Source organism: Ochotona curzoniae, unplaced genomic scaffold, assembly GCF_017591425.1.
Source record: "Ochotona curzoniae isolate NIBS_2020 unplaced genomic scaffold, NIBS_Ocur_1.0 patch426, whole genome shotgun sequence".
NCBI classification, from domain to species: domain Eukaryota; kingdom Metazoa; phylum Chordata; class Mammalia; order Lagomorpha; family Ochotonidae; genus Ochotona; species Ochotona curzoniae.
The window spans coordinates 506936-528486 of NW_024467002.1; the positions used below are offsets into that span (position 1 = coordinate 506936).

Below are 21551 nucleotides of genomic sequence, written 5' to 3' on the forward strand. Positions count from 1 at the left end.
CTGGAGTGGACTAAGGGTGCATGGAGATCCTCCCTCTGTGATTGCCTCCCACAGAGGCCAGGGGCAGGGGTCATCCAGGATGGCAGGAATGCCAGTACGTCTGCCATCGACCCCTGCCTCCTGGGGCAGTTAACAGGGAGACAGACTGGAAGCCAAGGAGCTGGTCAAAGACGCGCCGTGCTTTTCTGATTAGGTCAGAGTAGGACCACTGACTGAGTCTTGGCAGCCTTTGCTGCCCGGCTGGACCGGCCCCATCAGTGGATGGGTCAGGGGCCTGTGACACTTGTGGAGTGGCCGGGGGCAGGTGGGGCCCGTGGGCAGCCTGGACGTCCAGGTCTGCCCTCCTGTAGCCTTTGCCACGCGGAGCTCAGGGCTGATGCCCTCGGCATGCTGTCGGGCAGCACGGTGGGGCACCTCTTAGGGATGCAGCCACAAAGTGACACAGTCAGGCCTGAGGAGTTTGGTATAAATGCTTTATTAAAGAAATATTGTTTTCTTGTTAAAAAAAAATACTACATTAGAGCAGAGAGTTCTGGGTTGTCAGTCTTTCCTGCAGAGTCACAGTGTAAGATACCCATTTCCTGACCTCTCCAGGAATCCTCAGCCTGGAGCAGCAGCTCAGAGGCAAGAGAAAAGGAATTCCTCTTCGCCCGTTCTCAGGTGGCCCGAGGGCAGCTCTGGATAAACAGTGTCTATTCTGATCTCTGCCTCTGGCTGCCTGCTAAGGCCAGACTCAGAGCAGAGCGAGGCCTGCCTACCCCCAGCCTGCCCCCCTCCGTGGGGCGAGGGCTATGCAGCATCCGTGGGCCGTGGAAGCAGGCACGTCAGGGCCCCGGGGGCCGAGTAGCACGAAGCGTGTTTACCCCTCGGCCTCAGCAGTGGCGAGACACCTGCCGTCAGACACCACAGGTGAGGTAGGGAACACACTCCAGAGGAAATCTGTTCGTGGGCAACAAATGTTTTATTTCTGTACACGTACATACAAAGTTTCCCCAAAGGTACAACAGATGGGACACCATGCAGACACACGTGGCTGCAGACCACAGTTCCGAAACGCAGTGTAAGCTTGTGCCATCAAGGAGCACCGCCGGGGGCGTCCCTGGCAGCAGCCAGCCACACCCACACAGGGCTGACACGACCCCACGAGGGGGCAGGCAGGTGGGCAGGGGAGGGGAGCATCCCCACTTAGACGGAACACACCGTACTGCTCTACGACACAGCTCGTGGACGTGTCCACGTGGAAGGGCCTCCCCACGCTGGGTGAAGGGACAGTAGCAAGTTGGCTTCAATGGCACTTCTAGTTCCAGGGGTCTCGTTTGGCTCTAGGAAGTAGCAGTACTTGAGGGCAGCACTTCCCTTGTGAGGTTGGTATTTTATATATATATATGTTTGTGTTTTTTTGCTTCCTCCCTCTTCTCCGGCTGAGCTCACTTCCCAGGCCCTGTCTTCAGGTGCCGGTACTCCAGGAGAGCATGACAGCTCTGCCCTGTTCGTCCTGGGGGCTGATAGAGAGTTTGACAAGAGCTACTATTGACATCTGGAACAGAACAAATCATGTGCAGCTCCATTCAGCTGTCCACATGAGTGTGTAACTTATGGAAGGAGGCTGCGTCTGCCTGACAGGCTGGCAGCGCTGTGTGGAGGGAGCACGGCGGGGAGTCTACTCCTTCCCCTGGCATGAGAGGTGCCAGAGGAGCGTCTCCTCACTTAGGAGGACGCAGGACCAAAGAGCTCAGGTGTCGGGTGGGGTGGGGTGGGGTGCTGGACCAGGCAGGCCTGACGCTGGCCCGGGTGCACCTGCCGTTTCCACGTGGCCATGGGACTCCACGCGTGGCAGAGCTGCGAGGCTTTGGTAACATTCCCTAAAGGTGTTCCCCAGGAGCTTCTGATGTGCCCCCCTCACTGAGGCAGCTGCGGCCGGACGTGGCCCCGAGAGACCTTCGCCCGCCCAGAGCTGCCCCCACCGCTGGGCTAGGCTTTGGTGCAGAGAGCTGACCTCTGGTCACTGACAGCTCAGTCCTGTTGGCTGAGCTATCTGTACTTTGCGGGACCAGCACTCGAGTCAGCTAAGGTGGAGATGAGAAGTGTCGGTGCTACCTGGATGTCACCTTCCTAGGTTGCTCCAACACGACAGCCCCACAGGTGTCTTACAGGTGTCATGACCGGGGGAGGCTGCTTGTGAGTTCCTGGTGTTGTGCTTCTGGGGTACAGGAAGTGGGCTGCAAGGTGTCCTCACAGAGGGGCGTGAACACAGGGCACCTGCCCAGTGTGGGCTCAGGGAACTCCCTGGCGCCTTGCCACCTTCCCCAGCTGCTGCGTGCTGGCCTGGGGCCTGGGTAGGTACTGGACTTGGTGGAGGTGGGCTGCCTGCCAGGTGGCTTTGTGGTGAGTACCATTAAAAAAAGGGCGGGGAGGGGGAAGGACATCTCAGGTTTGGCACGCAAAGGCTGAACACGGACTGACATGGAAACACGGAACAAAAGTGAGGCTTGGGAAGACGAGCTGAGCTGCACCTGGAGCAAGTGGAGGGGGGCCAGGCCTGTCCGAGGCTCACGTGACCCTGGGCGTCAGCGGACGGGACAGCGGCTAGCTGCTGGGAGCATAAGGCCGTGTGCCCTCACGATGTCTCACAAGGCAGCAGCCTCCTGACGTGATGGACAGGTGGGTCAAATGGCAAGTGGCAAGAGGAGAAAGCCGACCTCTTTCTGGCCCTTTGAGCTCTAGCAGCCGTCAGCTGAAGTCACATAAAGGCCCACAGAGCCCAGAGACCGCCACACCTTTCCCTGGCGTGCACAGCCTGTGGCAGAGATGTGCCTGGCACTGGGACCAGAAGCCAGGCTGTCCCAGAGAGCTGTGCCTGAGGAGCTGTGAAGGGCTGCCTGCCCTGCAGGGCCAGCTGTTTGTTAGCAGCCCGGGGCATCCTGCATATTTCCCCTGATGACACTAAGGAATCCTTGATTTCACTCTTTGGGGCAAATGAGGAATGAAAGCCCTTGGAGCGGGGCTCAGGCTGGGCATGGGCGTGTTATTGCTTGCTCTTGAGTTGTCCTGCAGCTCCCAAGAGGCTGGGGTCACGGGGACTCGCTGCTGCTCTGAGTGCATGACGGCAGCAGCAATGAGTGGGTGAGGGGCGTGTGGGGCGGCACCCGCTGTGGTCCCTGGCAGGAATTCGGTGCGAGTGACAGGATCCAGCCTGGGGTCTCCATGGTGTGTGTTGGGGACGGGCACGGCGGGCCGGCAGCCTTCCCTGCTGTAGTTGGCTGTAGTTGCCTTTTCCAGTTATTTTCCTGTTGTTCTCACAAAGTCACCATGTTTTCAAGTAGTAGCTGGCCAAAACAAAAACAAGAAATGAAAAACCTGACAGTGAAGGAACTTCCCTGCCGGAGCTGACTCCAATCCTGGCAGGCAGTCTTAAAAAAGTCATGTGTCTCAGACCTCGGCAGCTGTGCCCTGTGGTGGATTCAGCCAGGCATGCCCGGTGTCCTGGAGCTGGGGCCACTCCTGCTGGTCAGTTCTGGTTTCCGGTGGGAGGTCTGAGCGCCTCCCTGAGCTTCCAGCATCAGGTACCAGAGGGCGAACAGGGAGGGCTGGGCTGGTTTCCAGGGGACCGTGAGCCGCTCTCCCCTGGCACATGGAACGGAAGCGGCATCCTTACAGACAGAAAGGACAGACTCTTCAGAAACCGCACACGGACGCTAACAAAATCCTAACTGGGGTATGCGTCATTCTGAAACGCAGTCCTGGGCACAAGAGCAGCGCGTCTGTCCACAGGCAGGCAGCTTGAGGAGCGCTGGCCTCCAAGGAGGGGACTGTCTTCCCTTGGAGTGGCCAGTGGGAGGGGGGCTTCGATTTTCTGATCAGTGAATGGAGAGAATAAAGTGCTTCTCATTAAAAAAAAAATGACCAAAATAAATAACAAACATTTAATGGCAGAAAAATCAAGCTTTTGAAGGGTTATCTCCAGTCTAGTTCTTCTTGGGACTGAGCGGAGAGACTCTCCCGGCCCCAGCCCTGGTCAGCGACACCCCCGAGCCTCAGCTTCCCCAGCAGGGGACAGTGGTACACCGGCTACATGGACTTCATGCCATTGGCCGTGGTGCCCTCGGGCAGCCCTTCGCCCACGGCGGCTGCGTCGTGAAGGCCTGAGTAGTCCTTGAGCTCGGCGTTGGTGAGCAGGAGCGGCTGCTCGCCCTTCCTGTGCGGCAGCAGCGGCTGGCGCAGGTAGTGCTCCCCATTGGAGATGGTCTCGGGCAGGTTCTGGTCCCTGCTCTCGGGCAGCAGCAGGATGCAGATGATACAGATGAGCGTGCAGCAGGCGAAGATGATGTGGTGCAGGAAGTAGCCCTTCTGGTTGTGCAGCTCAATGATGGGTGCCGTCAGCATACCGAAGCCGGCGCTGGCCAGTACCAGCCCCAGCCCGCCGCACCTGCAGGGGGGGAGGCAGAGTACATGGGAGTTAGCAGCGGCCTGGGGGGCGGGGATGGCTTCACAGGACCATGGGCAAGTTCAAGTGATGGCAACACACGCTGTGTCCAACAGAGCATCCCAAACTTTGGCTCATCTGGACCCTCTACGTGATCCAGTTTTTTAAACTTATTTTTGAGTGGTATATTAATAATGCTACTATGAAAGTCAAACCACCAACAACCCATGAACGAAAATGCCTAGAAATAAACATTCAAGACTTGCCTGCCTAACACAGGAAAAACATTGCTGAGAAATTTCAAAATAAATGGAGAGACATTCCATATTCTTGGATCGGGGGGCTCAGTGCTGTGAGGATGGCAGATCCTCCCAAACGCCTCCCCAGATCCTGGCTGGGCTGGGAGCTTGGGACATTGGTGAGGATGCCTGTGGCTCCTGATGCTTCCTGCTCGCACAGAGCCTGGCAGGGAACAGTGGTGGCACAGCTAACTGGGCTGCTCCTGTGTGGATTCCTGGCCCAGCACAGCTGAGTCTCTGGGGAGTTAACCAGTGGATGGCGGCATGCGTGTGCCTACATTGCCTCCCCAAGAAAGTAGGACAAAAAATCCTGGCTGTTTTTTTTTTTTTTAAGAAAATTATATATCCTAAGTGTATATGGAAGTGCAAAGGACTTGGCATGACTAGAGATAATTTTGAAAAAGACCAGAATTGAAAAACTTGACTGCCCAATTTCAAAACTTACTGTAACGCTGCATGAATTGAGTCCATGTTTTTACTGCTGTGCCAACAAGCCAGTGAGGCAGCGCAGAGAAACCTCCGCAGCTGTCCTCAGCTGGTGCTCGATGAAGGCAAATTCACTGGAGCCCAGGAATGGCCTTTTCAACAAGTGGACAATGGCACAGTAAAATGTTTAACAAAAAAGTTAAAACTTCTGGAAGAACATGTTCACAAAATGTTGGCACAAAAATCCAAACCCATGGAAAGAGCTCACTGATGGGCCAGGCGCGTCCCACAGACATGGAGAAGATGTCGGCAGGGCTCCCAGGACAAGTCTAGATGATATAAACAACTCCCAAAGAAAGCCTGTTTAGAAAACTGGCAGTGCCCGCGGCAGTGGCTCCATGGGTAAATCCTCACCTTGTAAGTGGTGGCATCCCATGTGGACCCTGGCTCATGTCCCGGCTGCTCCATTTCCCATCCAGCTCCCTGCTTGTGGCTTGAGAAAGCAGTAGAGGATGGCCCAAAGCCTTGGGATTCTGCACTCACATGGGAGACCTGGAAGAAGCTCCTGGCTCCTGGCTTTGGATTGGCTCAGCTCTGTGGCCATTGCAATCATTTGGGAACTGAACCAGGGGATGGAAGATCTTTCTATCTCTCCTCTCTCTCTAAATCTGATCTGCCTTTCCAATAAAAATTAATAAATCTTTAAGAAATATATGTCACTATGTATTGTATTGGGTCACCTGAGTAGCTGATTTAAAAAAAAAAAATCACTGGCAAAGGATTTGAGCAAGCATTTCCCCAAGGGACAGTGCCCGCTGAGGCGTCCCGGGGGCCTAACTCCACATCATCAGATGACGGCAGCTGTCATCAGAGACACAGCAGTGAGATCCACTTCACACCGCCCCACGTGAGACGCACAGGGGCTTCAGGGATGTCTGGCAGGGCTGGCGCAGCCTCAGGCAAACCCACTCGTGGAAGAGTCCAGAAGCCAGCTCCAAATTAGACATTTCTTGCTGCCCAGCTGAGTGTGGCTTGTGGCTATGAACATGACTCAACCTGGCCACCCCACTGGGCACAGCTTCACTTTCCAGAGCCTGAGTTGGCACCTGCCAGAAGCCCTGACTTCCCAGAGTTGGCTCGGGGATGGGTGACGGAGTGGGGAGTGGTACTGCAGAGCGCTGAGGAAGGGGCTGGCCAGCCGCACTGCAGTCCTGCAGAGCTGTGAAGAGCAGGGACCAGACTCAAGGACCAGAAGGCTTCAGGGATGATGTGGCTTGATAGAGGAGGCCGCGGCCACTGTGGCTTCTGCCCCTGTGGCTTCCCTTCTAGTGCATCCCCAACCCCTGCAAACACTGATATCCACCACCCTCGCCATGGCAGACAGGCCTCTGCCTCGTGCTGCCATGAACCTGGTGTACATGCACCTTTGCCACAATGCTCCCTGGGACTCCCGAGTCAGCGGGCAGTGTCCTGGCAGTGTGGCTGCAGAGTTCACCCTGGGGGACTCCTGCTGGCTGTGAGGGCCTGGCAGAGTTCACTCACGGCTTTCCAGTTCGCTCAGGGGCTCCTGGCACATACTTGTGTCTCGCTGGTTCTACTAGGCAAAGCCAGGTCTCACAGTTTCCTGTTTGTGGCACTTGCCCAGCCACTGCCTAAGACTTGGTGCCACTTTGGGCGTCTATAGTCACATCCTTAAAGCTGTGTAATAATCCCCACCTCCTGATATTCACAACCTGTGCCTTAGGTGTGGGCTGGACCTCGCTACAAGTCATAACTCCTCAGTGAGCTCACAGCGAGGGCAGCGTTGTGGCTTGGGAGGTCCATGGTGGCGCCATCACTGCTAACAGCCGGCAGCACAGGATCCACGCCCTGCCAGCCACTGGGCTTGGTGGTAGGTCCCGTCCCTGGCGAGGCAGCCTCTGGTCCCTGGCGAGGCTGTGCCTGGATGCTCGGCCAGCTGCAGCCTTTCAGTTTGGGATCAAACGCACAGTTCCAAAGGCTAATACACCTTGCTGCAGGAGCCCTTGCTTGAGCCGGGGGATCAGGAGGCATCCCTCACCTGACTGTGACTGCTGCCGTACGTGACAGCCCTTCAGAGAGCCTGGAGAGGCCAAGGGACAGGCACAGCGCTGCCACAACCACATCAAGGACATGCGGAAGAGTACGACCACCCAGGCTTCTGCGGGGGGAAGGGGGCTCCCCACTCCCGGGGAGAAGGTTCCAGTGAGACGCCTGGTATCCATGCCTGCCAGGATCTGAGCCGATGCGCTCTTCCTCTGTCGCCCAAACCGTTCAAGGACAAGGATGACTGCCTAGAACATCAGCTGGCACGGAGTGCTTGGTGAACACTGGATGCCTGTGGGGCACGCGGCCTTTGGGGCGGGAAGGTCAGCTCACCCCAGTTGGCTGGGACAAGTTAAACATAGATGGCCACTACAAAGAAAAGGAGATCGAAACCATCTCTCAGATGAGCAATTCGGCTGCTAAAATAGCCATGTGATTGTTTTCCGATGGGTCTGTCCTCTAGGGAAGCCACAGGACAAGGGAGGGACAGACCAGATGCGAGGTGAGGAGACGCGTCGGGGCTCGGAGGTCAGACTGCATTTTTCTGAAACCTCCCTGGTTTGTGCGTACCTTCCCTTTGCACTAAGTATGGAGGGCACCCCTGCTCACAGGGCTGGTGTTACAGGAAGGCAGAAAGTGGGCCCCCAACGGAGGGCAAATGCTTAGCTGAAGTCTGCATAATGCCAGGTAAACCGCATTGAATGGCATTACATTAAGTTGTGCCAACAGGAGTGAAATACATTTCTGAATCGTTAAGAATACACAGGTAGGAGCCAGCGCTGTAGCCTCGTGGATAAAGACACCACTTGCAATGCCAGCCTCCTATATGGGCGACGGTTTACGTCCCAGCTGCTTCACTTCTGACCAAGCTCCCAGCTTATGGCTTCGGAAAGCAGCGGAGGACGACCCAAGCATTTGGGCTCCTGTACCCAGTGGGAGACCTGGAAGAAATTCCCGGTTCCTGGTTCTGGTCTGGCCCAGTCCTGGGTCTTGTGGCTAGTTAGGAAGTGAACAGTGGATGGACGATCTTCCTTTGTTTCTCCTTGTAATCTACCTTTTGACATGAATAAACAAATCTTTCTAAGAATGCATGTGTGTCAATAATACGCGACATGCACATGCATATAACATGAGAGTAACACAGACATGCACCCCATGATGACACTGAGGCCAACAGGATGGGGATCCCAGGTTACAACGCAACAGAAACACAGTGCCATCCTAGCCACCAAGGCCGAGGGCGCTGCATTCTCCACGTGTCTGGAGATGCTGGTGCAAGCAGATCTGCGCTGGCAGCTGTGTGAGAGCACACCACGTGATAGCACTCCATGTCGCTGGACTAGTTAGCATCCTTTTCACCAGTCAGAGTGGACTTAGGAAAGAGCGTGCTGTGGGGCCAGCCCGGGCGCAGCTCAGCTGCCTGCTGGCTCCTGGCTCAGCAGACCCCAGCAGGCAGCGACGGAGGCTTGAGTGGGTCCCTGGAGTGGGACCCCTCCTCAGCTCAGCCCAGCCTCAGCCACTGAAGGCATCTGCTTGGGGCAGGAGTGGCGCGGCAAGGAGGGTGACCCAGCAGGTGTGAGCTCATTGTGCCTTTTCTGCCTCTCATTTTAAAAAGCACAGTGAGGCAGCTGGCAGGCGGCACAGACACAGGCACACCCATCTCACGCGTGCCGTGTCTCTGGATGCAGCAGACGCTGTGGGGACCGAGTGCACGCGTGGGTGTTCACAAGAAGGCCCAGTGACACACTGTCAGAGCGATGCTTAACTGGCTGCGGATTTTAAATGAAAACAATTTTAATTTTCTAGCAAAGATTCCATGAAAGGGCCTACTGGCTAAATCCTCGCTTTGCATATGCCGGGATCCCATATGGGCAAACGCGTGTTCTGGCTGCTTCATTCCCATCCGGTTCCTTGCACCCACTTGGCAGATCTGGAAGAAGCACCTGGCTCCTGGTTTCGGATCAGCTCGGCCCTGGCCACTGTGGCCATTTAGGGAGTGACCCAGCAAAAGGGAGATCTTTCTGTGTCTCCTCCATGTAAATCTGACTTTCCAATAAAAATAAACCCTTAAGAAAGATTCCATGAAATTATTCAATATTTTTAGGACCGTTTTTTGGTAGCAGTTGGCATTCAGAGTTTGATTTTTTTTTTTTTCTTTTTCTCTCTTGAAATCTGTTAAGGGAATGGGATTGTGGTGTGCAAGGCATAGTTCCCCCAAAATGCACGCTGCAGTTCTCCAGATCGCCACTAGAGGGCAGGACAAGCCCAACCTTCACAGAGATGCCTTCTAGATAAAAAGAACAAGTTTTGCCTCCTGTTTTAGGTGCACAAGAACTCTTGTATCCACTGGCTATCTTGATTGTGCCCGTAATTAACATATAAATAACTTTAGGGATTGAAGGACTGATTTACAGGCATACTTGTCAGAAATAGCAAGGTTGGGTGAAGAATTCCAGGATCTTGGGGCACAGACATGGAAGCCGCTGCCCTGTGAGGCTGGCGTCCCATGTCAGAGCGCTGGTTTGCGGGTTAGCCGCTCTGCAGCCGCTTCAGTTCCCTGCTGGCACAGCTGGCAGGGCACGGAAGATGAGCCAGCGCTCGAACGCTGCCATCCATGTGGAAGACCCGTGACCTGGTGCAGACCTGGCTGCTACGGCATCTGGGGGGGAAATCAGTTCATGAACTCTCTCTGTTGCTCTGCCTTTGAAGCCAGGCATGCAGTCCAAGTGGACGCTGCCCAAAGTGGACATCGCCACCCTGCTTTTAAGCACGAAACAAACCTCCCATTTTCCACTTCTGCTTCTGCATTGTTTAATATTTTCTTTACTTTTTGTGAAAAAGAAAATTAAGGATGCAGCCATATTTGTACCATTTTTTTTTTCTCAGAGAAATAAGTGGAACCATCTAATAGGTCCAGGAAGATAATAAGGTCAACTGCCATTCACCCTGGGCCAGGTCCTGCACCGCCTCGGTCACCCCTGGACACGCTGAGGAGGCTGGGGGTCTCCCAGGCCAGGTTCTGCACCGCCTCGGACACCCCTGGGTGCGCTGAGGAGGCTGGGGGCACTGTGGGCTGGGTCCTGCACCACCTCGGTCACCCCTGGGTGCGCTGAGGCTGGGTCAGGCGTCCCAGCAAGTTCCCTGTGTAAAACGGAGCACTGTCCACACGTCTGCAGGCTCACACCCTCCTGTGTTCTGTAAGTCACAGCTGTGTGGCTCTAGATGCACTGTGGATGCTGAGTGGAGAGGCGCCATGCTGTGGTGCTCACAGGGCGGGGGGGGTTGTGGGGGGAAGCAAGCCCAGTCCAGGGGCAGTCCCCTGCCCCCAGCTGGTGCCCTGGCTCTGCATTTGGGGGCTCTGTTGTGCAGACCCCACAGTGAAGCTCTGCTCATTCTGTCTTCCCCGCCCCCTAGCAGAGTAGGCGCCATGAGAATGAAGCCAGGGAAACTCTAACGTCCGGGACCACACAGGGACGCAGGCCCTGGCATCACAGCGGGGGGCCCCCCTCTGACACAGGGCGGCATCTCTGGTCCCTGAGCTACCAAATAGCAGGGTTTTTGTTTGTTTGGTAAGATCCATATTGTACAAGAAGGCCAGCGGCCAGCAGGTGGCATTTTCACGACGGGCCACCTACCCCCGGTGCCTCTGCTCCAGATGACAGGAGCACACACAGAGGTGAGGACCATCGGGAAGCCTGTCTGAAGGGATGATCTGGGGGCTCTGATGGGGGCAGGGGGTGGGCAGAGCTTGGAGCCCAACCACACAGTCGGGGGAACTGGGCCACATGGTCACGGCTACCAAGTTCTCCCCAGGCCTGGCCCCTTGGTGTGCGTGAGGGCCGGGGATGGATGTGGGTCTGCCCCCTAAAAAGCTACCAGCTGCTCCTTCATCCCACAGCACCCCAGGGCACTGCTGCCCATGCCACGGGGCTCGTGGACTCCTGACTGCCTCCGGAGGGGAGTCTAAGGAGCTAATGGCCGAGGGCCACGGTGCTGGGGGCTGTGGGGCTGCGCCCTGCGCCCTGTGACAGACACCCCGGAAGGCGCCCGAGGAGACCTCCGTCAGACTTGCACACAGGAAGACGACCCGTCCTGGTACTTGTCTCCAGCCAGTCCAGGCGTCTTAATCCTTCTAGATTTATGTATCTATTTGAAAGGCAGAGTGACCGGAGTATGGGGACAGACTTCCCACCCGACTGGTTCACTCCCCCTTTGTCCCAGTCGGCCCCTCAAATTCCTACAGAGCAGCCAGGGCTGGGCCAGGAGCCTGGGGCTCCATCCGGGTCTCCCACATAGATGGCAGGATGCACCAGCAGGGAGCTCGCTCAGAAGCAGGCGGCCCTGCTGGAGGAGGCCCACGCAGACACAGCCCACGCCAGAGGGCTGCTCCCCACCCGCACTGAGGAGAGCCAGCTCGCAGACCCCAGGCCGGCCCCTGGCTGAGCTGGGCTGTTGTCTGTGTGAAGCTGGGGAAGGACGGGAACGCAGTGGGCGGCCCTTTCTGCGTGGGAATCGCTCCTGATGAGCTGAGCCAAGCGAGGTGGTCTGGCGGCTGGGCTGAGAGGGCTCCCCACCAGAAGCGCCACTCCTCACAGCAACTCCAGTCCCGCCTGGCGGGGAGGAACCCTCCGGCCGCCCTCTGCTTTCATCCTCTGCACACACACAGACTTCAGGGTCGAATCCTTCGCCTGGCCTGTCGGGCTGCCAGGCTGAGCCTCGCAACACGTGTGTTCAACTTCATCTCCAAATCGCCCTCCTGCCCTTCCTTCGGCCCAAGCACAGTCACAGGACAAACGGAAGGCTTGCCCACTGCCAGCGGCCCCCCAAGAAACGCACACCGCCACGCAGAGGCTGCGGGAGCGGAGGACCAGGGCTTCTGGTCTAAGATTCCTCTCTGCCGCCTTCTTGGACACAGGGAGAGCTGCGCCTGCCCTAGGCACTCGCCAGTGCAGGTGGGAGACGAAGTCCCCACAGTGTCCAAGGCGGCCCCAGAAGCAAGGCATGCACCGGAAGGCTGCTTCCTCACTGCCTGTCCACTGTAAATGTGGAGGGACAGGCCCGGGGAGCGGCCTGTGCTGGCCCCGTCACCGTGTGTCGGGGAGGACACAGCATCTGCTGGGCTGCCAGCTTCCGCACTGGAACCCCCAGCTGAATGACTGCGCAGGCTCCCAAGGGCTGACGCCTTAGAAATCTCACTGCAGCTCTGGAAACTTGAGGGCTGGCTGTTGCAGCACAGTGCATAGAGCATCACTGGGGCGCCCACATTTCATGCTGGAGTTGCCTGCGTTTAAGCTGTGCCACTGCCCCCGACCCAGCTTCCTGCCCATGTGTGCTCCGGAAGGCAGCAGGGTAATTAACTGGCTCCCCGCCATCCATGTGGGCGGTCCAGGGGAAGTCCTGGGCCCCTGGCTTCAGCCGGACACAGCCTCAAATGTGCAGGCACTGGGGAACAAACCACTAAATGCAAATCCCCTTCCTTCCTCCCCTCCCTCTCTCCATTTTTTTTCTCTCTTCCCCTTTTGCTCTTTCTCCCGGTCTCTCTCCTCTCTTCCCTTTTTCCCTCCCTCCTCCTGTCTTGGGCTTCCAAACAAGTAAATAACAATTAAAACTTTCAAAAAGTTTGGTATGGGGGCAGACACTGCGGTTAAGCCGCCACTGCCAGTCCCGGCTGTTCCATTTCCGGACTAGCTCCCTGCTCACACGCCTGGGAGAGCAGCAGGGGGATTCCGGTGGAGGTTTCTGGTTCTTGGTTTCCACCAGGCTCAGCTCTGGTTATCAGGACGATTTTGGCAAAGCCAGCCAGGGATGGAAGATCTCTCTGTCTCTCTCTTTCCTCCTTTCTGTACGTAACGCTGCCTTTCAAATGAGTAAGTTAAAAAACAAAGTTTGGTGTGATTTAATCAAGATACACTCAGGAGGTCATACAGACTAAGCACCAGGAAAATGACTGTATTGAAACACTGGGTTGCTGGGACACAGCGCCTTCCTTAGGCTTCCATTCACTGTGCTGGCAGGAAATGAGGTGCAGCCGCATGTGCCCAGGGATGGCACCTCACTGCGGGAACCCAAGCACGTGCAGCCGAGCCAGTATCGGTGACACCTCTCAGCTAGGGCTACGGGAGTACAAACCCTGAGAGCCAGGCTGCTGTCTGTTCACCTCACCAGTGCCACGCACACAGGACTTGGAAGGCATGCGAGGCCAGTGCCAAGCATTTTTAGGACATGGAATTAGGACGGGTGCAACACCTCCTTTGCATGAAAAACTCCTTTGCATGAAAAACTCCTTTCATGCAGTTTTTTCATAAGATGCATTTCTTTTAAAGTTTTTTTTTTTTTTTTTTACTTGAGACAGCGATCTTCCACCTGCGGGTTCAGTCCCCCACCTGGCTCTCTCAAACGTGGCTGTGCCAGGCTGAAGCCGGAGGCTGGGCCTTCATCTCAGTCTTCCTAGTGGATGGATGGCAAGGGCTTGATGGGCAAGCCCTGCTTGCTCAGGAGAACTAGCGAGCTGGACTGGAGGCAGAACAGCTGGCACTTGAGCCCGTACTCCGAGATGGGATGCCAGCAGCCCAAGCGAGGGCTCGCCTCACTGGGCCATGACTGCTGGCCCCAACGCGCGTCCACGAGTGTTTGGAAGACCTGCTGTATTCAGAGGTTTCAGCTTTCTAGCTCCTGTCTCTGGCTTTCCTTTGAGTTAGAGACATCAGTGGCTTAGCTCCTTCCCCTTTGCTTGTGGCTAAGGTCCTTTAACAGAGCTGCCGACAACGACTGTGGCTACGGAATGGGCTCAAATGTGCCACTCAGCCCTCCCGTTTCCTAGCCACTGCCCCGAAGAGCCATCTGCTCCCTCTGCCTCCAGCGACTCAGGGCTGAGCTCTCTCAGGGGAGTCCCTGGCATCTGGGCAGGGGGTTTGGGTGACCCAGCCAGGCTGGCTGTGAGCTGCACAGCTGCCATGCCACATACCTTCATTCTTTAGGAGACAGTCCCACACGGACGCACACGGCCCCGTCACGTACCTGATGACGGTGGGGGTGATCTCGGCACAGAAGAACACGCTGAGGCTTCCCACGGCGTGTGAGGCGAACATGCCCACAATGGAGAATGCGATGGAGAACTTGTCCTTGACACTGTCACTCATTCCTACAGGGAAACGGGAAGAAAAGGACAGTGAGTTGAGGGGAGGCTTACAGAGGGTCAGACAGGAAGGCAGGCGGGGAGGAGGGAGGCCGATGGCCACACCCGGGCACCCCACCCTTCGTCCCACCCTTCCCTGCTGCCCGCTTCTCAGTGTGCAGGAGGGCTGGGGTGGGGGGGTCTCCTGAGTGTCGGTACCCTCCTGCCCCGCCTCCACAGAGCTGGGGCCATTTCACCATGAGCAGCCCATCCGTGGGACAGGGTGGCCCTGCCAGCACTGACTGGAGAAGCCAGCGAGGTGACAGGTGCAAGGTAGCATCAGCACAGAGCACCGCGTGCCGTTGCGGGCCCAGGAGCAGCCCAAGCCAGCTTCACCCAGGGCCGTATGGGAAGCAGGGTGGGCACCACCCCCGCACCCCACCCCAGGGTGGGGCACTGGCCAGGCAGGCGCAGGGATAGCACAGAGAACTAGGGCACTAGCTCTGCCGTTCATCGTGGTTAGATAGTGCCACGAGCATGTGACACGGTGGCTTCCCCTGGCACCACAGCCAGCCAGGTGCCCGACTCTCCAGGAGCCTCCTGCTATTTGCTCTGGCACTGGCCATGTAGCAGCCTACATCAGCGTCAGGCCAGGGTTCCTCTCCCCCACCCTGCCGTGCTGAGCGCGGGGTGCTGGGGGGCAGGAGAGGGGGGACAGGCATGGGGAAGCATGCAAGCCGAAGCCGCACAGAACCAGGGAAAGCATGAGTAGCTGTTGGCAGCGACAGCAAGAGGGGCGAGGGAGACAAATGTATAGTGTCCAACCTACGGCCAACTTCAGCTGCAGCTCTTGGAGGGCAAGAGGGGGAGAAAGAGAGGCAGTGAGACCACGGGTCCGCCAGTCACGAGAACGCGGGGGCACGCATGTCGCGGCTCACCTGAGTCCGGGTGCTGGCTGTACTTTCCGATCACTGGGCCGGCGGGCGTTGACGGCAGCGCATGGACAAGGATGAAGGGAGGGGGAAGAGGGCAGGTCAGGGGCAGAGTTGCCGTGGCGTGTTCCCGCGTGGCCCATCTCTAAGCCAACCCCGTCCAGAGGGATGCACGCCTGACTACGCAAAGATCTGGAAGGGGCTCAAGTCTCAACAGCCTCTGGGGGCTGGAGCCCTTTTAGACAGACACTCTGGGGCCAAGGGGCAGATGTCCTGGCTTTGTTGCTGTCCTCGGGGAGCAGCAGGCCACAGGGGAGGACCTGGCCAGCCACACTGGCTGCATTTCTGCCCACTCTCAGCTCTCTGGCTTGCCACTCAGGGCTAAGGAGGGCATCTGGACTGCTTTGGCGGCTGATGGCCCCTGCCACAGGGAGCTGGGCATAGGCAGGGGATCGGTGAGGCCCCGCTGCCAGTGAGGGCAGAATCCCAGCAAGGGACAGATGCGTTAGGACCTGCTCAAGGTAGGGAGAACTCCTTGTGCAATTGCAGGTCGGCTGGTGTGCGCCCCGCAAAGGCTGCTGGGACCTGCATACCGGAGGGGCTTTCACCATGTCAAACATCCACCCCTCTGCCCCGCAGTGTCCTGAGCCTATCCCAAAGGGATGCTGCTGGGGCATGGCACAGCAGGCGGCTCAGCAGTCTTGTTCTGAATGCTGGCAGGGCTACACACCAGGGCTGGAGTGTAGGGGTGGGGGCTTCTCGGATCCTCTGACCTTGCCTTTGCGGAGAAGGTCCTGTGGCCCCAAGGAGAGCTTCACAGGACACCCTCCCCTTAAACAAGCTTATGCCCATTAGTGGAACAGCAGCCTCCAGGACTGGCAAGCCCAGGGGGGGCTGTCCTCAGGAGGGTGGGATGACCATACAGCTGGGGCAGAGGAGGAGGGAGGCCCAGTACCCCGTTGGAGGCAGCCTTGTCCTGGCCCAGGCAGTTCCCTCATGCTGCCAATCTCAGGCCCCGGCTATGCCACAAGCCTCACCCAGCTCTACGCCAGGCCCTCAGGCCCCACCCTGTCCCCTTCCCCAGCACACTCACGGTTGAGGAGCCCGAGCTGTAGGAGTGAGGCCAGGGCCGTGAGGATCATGAAGAGTAGCAGCCCTCCGCGGCGCCCCAGGAACCTGACCACCAGGCACATGGCCAGGCACGAGGCCAGCGCAATGCTGGCCATGGTGTAGTAGTCGGCGTAGAAGTTCTCCAGCAGCGGGACCTTCACCTCGTGGCCCATCATGCTCCTGGCAAAGCAGTGGTGAATGCCAAAGCCCGTGAGCCTGCGGAGAGAGAATTTCCGAGTATGCTGGCGCCGTCAGAGCCACGGCCATGCCCGTTTCCCAGATCAGAGAGGACCTCTAAGAGTGCCCATTTGCCTGGGTGTCTGCCACTTCTTTGGGTCTCTGGGGTTCTGGGATCTGGGAGATTTATTCAGAGAACTGTCCCGCACGTCACCCAGCCCTGCCGTTCTCCACCTAACGTATTCCTGGAGAAGCTGGGCTGCAGGCAGACAGCTGGCCTGCAGGGGACTCAGTCCCAACTCAGAGTTCACCCCGTGTCCTTCCTGCATGGGGCATAGGTGCCTGGTGGGAAAATGTGTGTCCACCCTGCACAGCAGGCACGAACATGGGGTGCTCCTGGGAACCTGGGGGGCTGAGGGAAAGGAGGGATTCCCCATGCAGAGGCCCCAGCTGGAAGTTGGTTCAGCTCAGGTGGTCTCCTGGGCTGTGGGTCTGCTGAGGGCTAAGGGTAATCTTTCACCTCTGATCCGGGACAGCGCAGAGGGCAGCAGGGTGGCTGTGTCCAGGGCTAACAAAGACCTCACGCAGCCTGGGCAGTGTGAGGCTGTGGGCTGAGGCTGGTCCTGGGTGGCCCAGGTCTCAGTACTCCCATCAGCAGGGGTTTGCATCAGGCAGAGACTGTCCTATGCTGGCAGGAGAGGGAGCTGAGCCTGGAACCCTGACACAGAGAACTGATGGAGAAGAACTCCCTGCCCCTGCCCTGACACTTCACATGAACAGGTGGAAAACCCCTGCGTGACCTCCGACCCTGAGCAATCTAGCAAAGCCAGCATGGGGAAAGCAATGACCCTCCAGATATCCATTGAGCTGAAAAGCTACAGGTGCACTGGGGCCACGGCAGACTGTGGATGGAGCAGCATGGGAAGGGGGCTCCTAGAAAGCTTCTGGGCTCACACTGGGTCATCCCTACCACCTACAGGGTATGTGTGTGTGTGTGTGGGTGTGTGTGTGTAGGGTCAGCTGCAGGCCACCTGTTGCCTCTTTGGTCTCAAATCTCTCTGAGACGGGACTCGGAAAGCCTCACATGATGTCCTAGAAGGAGGCACATCCGAGGGTGGACTGGTTCCCTGGCCGGGTACTAAGGGAGCTCCCATCACAGGCTCCACCCAGACAGGTGCATAAGGAGCAGGGACCGAGGCAGCATCTTCAAGCTCTTGTCGTCTGTCAGACCCACTGCCAGGAGGCTCTGCTTGGGGGTGCCATGTTCCCTGAGACTCCTAAGCAGAGAGCAGGCGAGGGGCTTGGCCCGGCGACAAGACCCCTGCCATTGCGCTTCCTCCTGCACAGCCCCCTGAGGCTGGAACTCACGAGTTCACACACAGGACCACGATGTTCTTCCACAGGTTCCGGGTCCCCACCACCTTCACGATGCACACCTTCTTGGGCCTCCGGGACAGCTCCTTCTCCAGCTCTGCAAGGAAGAGACCCGTGAGTCCTGGGACTGCGATGGGGTAGGGATGTGGTTGGGAGTGGGTCAGCATGTGGACCGTGGCAGCTCCAGCCTGAGTCCTCATTTCAGCACCATGGAAAAGGGATGTGGCCAGAAAGACATTGCATTTGCTTTAAGCCCGGGCAGAGGGTGCAAACTTTCAGGACCCTGAGTTCACAAGGCCAGAACTTTGTAGTTCACATTTCCCCAGGAGCCACGGGGCCTGAGTGTGCTGCCAACAGGAGTTTCCATGCTGCTCTGGCAGGGAATCTTGGGAGCACGAGTGGCACGGGCTTAAGTGGGGCACTCAGTTCAGGATAGCTCTGAACGGTGACATTGCAGGCTCCTTGAGGCATTCAGCAGATGCCAGACAAGCCACAAACAACAGCCCTGGTCCTTCCGGTGGCTACGCTGTCTGTGCCACCTGCAGCTGCACCTGGGAAAGCCACGTGCTCACTGGTCCCTTAACTAAGTCCCTTGCTGCAACCATGGCTGCTTCCCTCACACTGGCCCCAGAGCACACGGCTGTCTGAAAGGTAGCAAAGCAAGAGGAATGCGCGCGCGCACACACACACACACACACACACACACACACGTGTATGTGTGCGCACTGGTGAGGGTAACTTGAAAAAACTGGTGACAAAATGGCACGAGAGGGTCATGAGTTCATTGGAATGCACAGTGTTCTGGAATCAAGGCAGAATTTTTTTCATGGTCCACATTTTTACATTTCTCATATAGCCTGAAACAGAGTTTTTGCACCAAAAGGAACTCATGCAAAAAGGGTTTATTTATTTGAAAGGCACAGTGGCAGAGAGATATACTGTACCAGCTGACTCATCCAACTGGGCCGGGCTGAAGCCGAGGGCCTGGCACTCCACGCCCATGTGGGTCTCAGCGGCTCAAGCACTTGGACCATCTCCTGCAGCCTTCCCAGGCACATTAGCAGGGAGCTGATTTGAAAGCAGAGCTGCCAGGACTTGAACTGGAACCCACGTAGAATGCACGCAGTGGTTTCACTCACTGTGCTATAAGGCTGGGTCCTTCCACAGCTTTCTGAAACCCCCTCACGTGCATGCTTTAGTTAATGGTCAAATATTTTGAAGTTGAGCAAGACAGACTCAAGGGATGTGACCAACAATGCCTGCTATGGCATTGACACATGACGTGGGAGTGGGGAGGTCATGGAACGCAGAGTCAACTGAGAGACTGCTACAGGGGAGAAGTGATAGCCAGGGGCAGGCCTGGACCCTGCTTAACCGCAGCCCCAAAGTGGCTAGAACACTCCAGAAATAGCTCGTATACTAGCAGGGTGCTGAGGCCAGTGCCTTAGTCTTGACCCTTGTATATTGTGGAAATTAGACGTTAGCAACAGTGGAAACAGAATGTGTGGATGGGTATATGGCGATGCTGTGCTGTGCTGGCCACTTCCTCTTAAATCACTCCCCAATAAAGACAAGTTGGGGAGGTCTCTGCCTGTCTTCCATGGGGTTTCAGGTGTTCAGAGACACTCGGACAGCCCTCCACAGCTATGGGTTCCACGTCCACTGGGCCAGTCAATTGGGCACTGAGGTTACTTGGAGACACACATTGGACACTGTGCTTAGCAGGTTAGGGTCCCTACTCCCTAGACACTGTTCCCCGTGTTTCTGTGCCTGAGCAGGCCCAGCCTGTTGCCCAGCAGGGGGGGCTGCATCCCCACAACCACGCCCAGCCAAGCTGGTGCTTTTTAACACCCCCACCCTCAGCCCTGCGTGATCCTCTTCCATCTCCTTTAGCACAAACTTTGTTGATTACAATCTGGAGGATAAACACAGCATTTAACCAAGGAGTGACGACTGTGTACAGACTGTTTTATTAAACAGATTTTGAGGAACTCCCTGTCACTAACCAGTCACAGAAGGGCGGAGAACGCTCTCTTGCTGGCTAAGCGACCTCAAGCCAGCAGAGTTGCCAGGCTTTGTCCCTTCTAGTACTCAAGCACCTTGGCTATGTGTCCAGACTTCCGTAGCTCCTCCCATCAAACAGGCTGTCTTGAGTAAGAGACAGGCTTTTGCGGGGCTAAAAATCTAAACACAGCCACGAGTCGCTTAGCGACTTGGATACATCTGGGGAATAGGCCATGGCACTGCATTCTTGTACGCCATCAGAATGCGCTACAATGCGCCTGGATGCTTCTGGTCATCACTCCACGAGCTGCTTTCTTTCTTTCTTTTTCTTTTTTTTTTTTTTTAAAGATTAACTTATAGGAAAGGCAGATAAAGAGAGAGAGGAGCTGGGAGACTCACCCAGTTCTCCCATGTGGGGGTAGGGTCTCAAGGACCTGCCTCCTTCCCAGCCCATAAGCAGGGAACTAGACTGAAGTGGAGCAGCTAGGACACAAACCAATGCTCACATGGGATTCCAGTGCTTGCAGGTGGACGATTAATCTGTTGAGCAAACATACTAAATTCCCAACACATGGTCTCTTAATACACTAGAGAGACTCCATGAAAACAAAAGGGAAGAGGATGTGGCCAACTTAACAGGGCAGCCTGAGGAACTGGAGTGCCTTCGGAGGCCGAGAACTCTGAGGTCATCCACCCCCATTTGGATCTACCACATGGGATGGAAGAAGCCCAAATCCTGCCTTGCAGGATCCAAGGTCATCGGAACAACAACCAGGAGCACTGAGCGGTCCACAGAAACAGAAGAACAGTAAACTTCCTTTGGGACTAGGGAGAGGAGCTTTCTCTGGTCCTTGCCTGGTTCCGACTTTGGGTCCCCACCCTCTCTTGTAATGACCATCAGGATCACTCCAGAAACCCCTCAAAACAAACAAACAAACAAACAAACAATCTAGAATAGACAGAGAACAACAAGGAAGGCTTAGAATCAGACAGGAAACGGTCAGTGGGGATGCACTTATAACTCACTGGGTGGGACACAAAGATTAGTTACTCCTCACTAGGGTATTGAAGATTTCTCTGCACACCCCTCCTAAAACAGTTCACCTAAACTATTGACATATGCCTTGTTAGAGTTATAGATTACCTGAAAAGCAGCCAGGTTCAGCAAAATCATGCCTCAACGCTATAAACTGCTAAATACTAAAATTAAAACAGACATGAGACAGTTGAATAGTAACCTATAGCCATTTTAAGGTGTATAGAATCCAGTTGTATATAAACTAAAATTGAAATGTCAATGAAGGAGTCACAGGATGTGATTCAGAACTTGCATCCCTTTTTTTTTCTTTTTCTTTTAACATATTGGTTACTCAATACCATGTCAACTAATTCCATAACGTTATAAATTGTTACTGATGTAATGTCAGGGCTTTTAATTGATTGGGATGATACTCTGCCAGCTCTACCTTCAGACCAGAGAAACCGTTGAACTTATCTGGACAATAAGATGCTGGACTTTATGCTTGGTAGATGCTTGCAATGAAAGAATCTCAACTGAATTTGAACTGTGGTAATGCAACAAGGTGGAGGAATCCACCATGGGGGGGATTGGAGAGGGGTGGAGGAAT

At 56.2% G+C, this 21551-nt stretch overlaps 1 protein-coding gene across 2 annotated transcripts in view; it reads right to left on the reverse strand.

The window, feature by feature from the left end:
• Positions 1-3909: 3909 nt before the first annotated feature.
• Positions 3910-21551, reverse strand: part of LOC121167782 (solute carrier family 22 member 23) — a 150022-nt gene continuing 132380 nt past the window's right edge. Inside the window, exons 6-11 of one of the 2 annotated variants that reach the window (XM_040997372.1) lie at positions 17914-18016; positions 16352-16584; positions 15265-15297; positions 15152-15175; positions 14230-14353; positions 3910-4426 (exon numbers count right to left, since the gene is read on the reverse strand). In XM_040997372.1, the coding sequence (XP_040853306.1) occupies positions 4069-4426; positions 14230-14353; positions 15152-15175; positions 15265-15297; positions 16352-16584; positions 17914-18016 (875 nt within the window). In that variant the 3' untranslated portion in view covers positions 3910-4068. The remainder of the gene's footprint in view (positions 4427-14229; positions 14354-15151; positions 15176-15264; positions 15298-16351; positions 16585-17913; positions 18017-21551) is intronic. The other variant, XM_040997371.1, reaches the window with a different exon arrangement.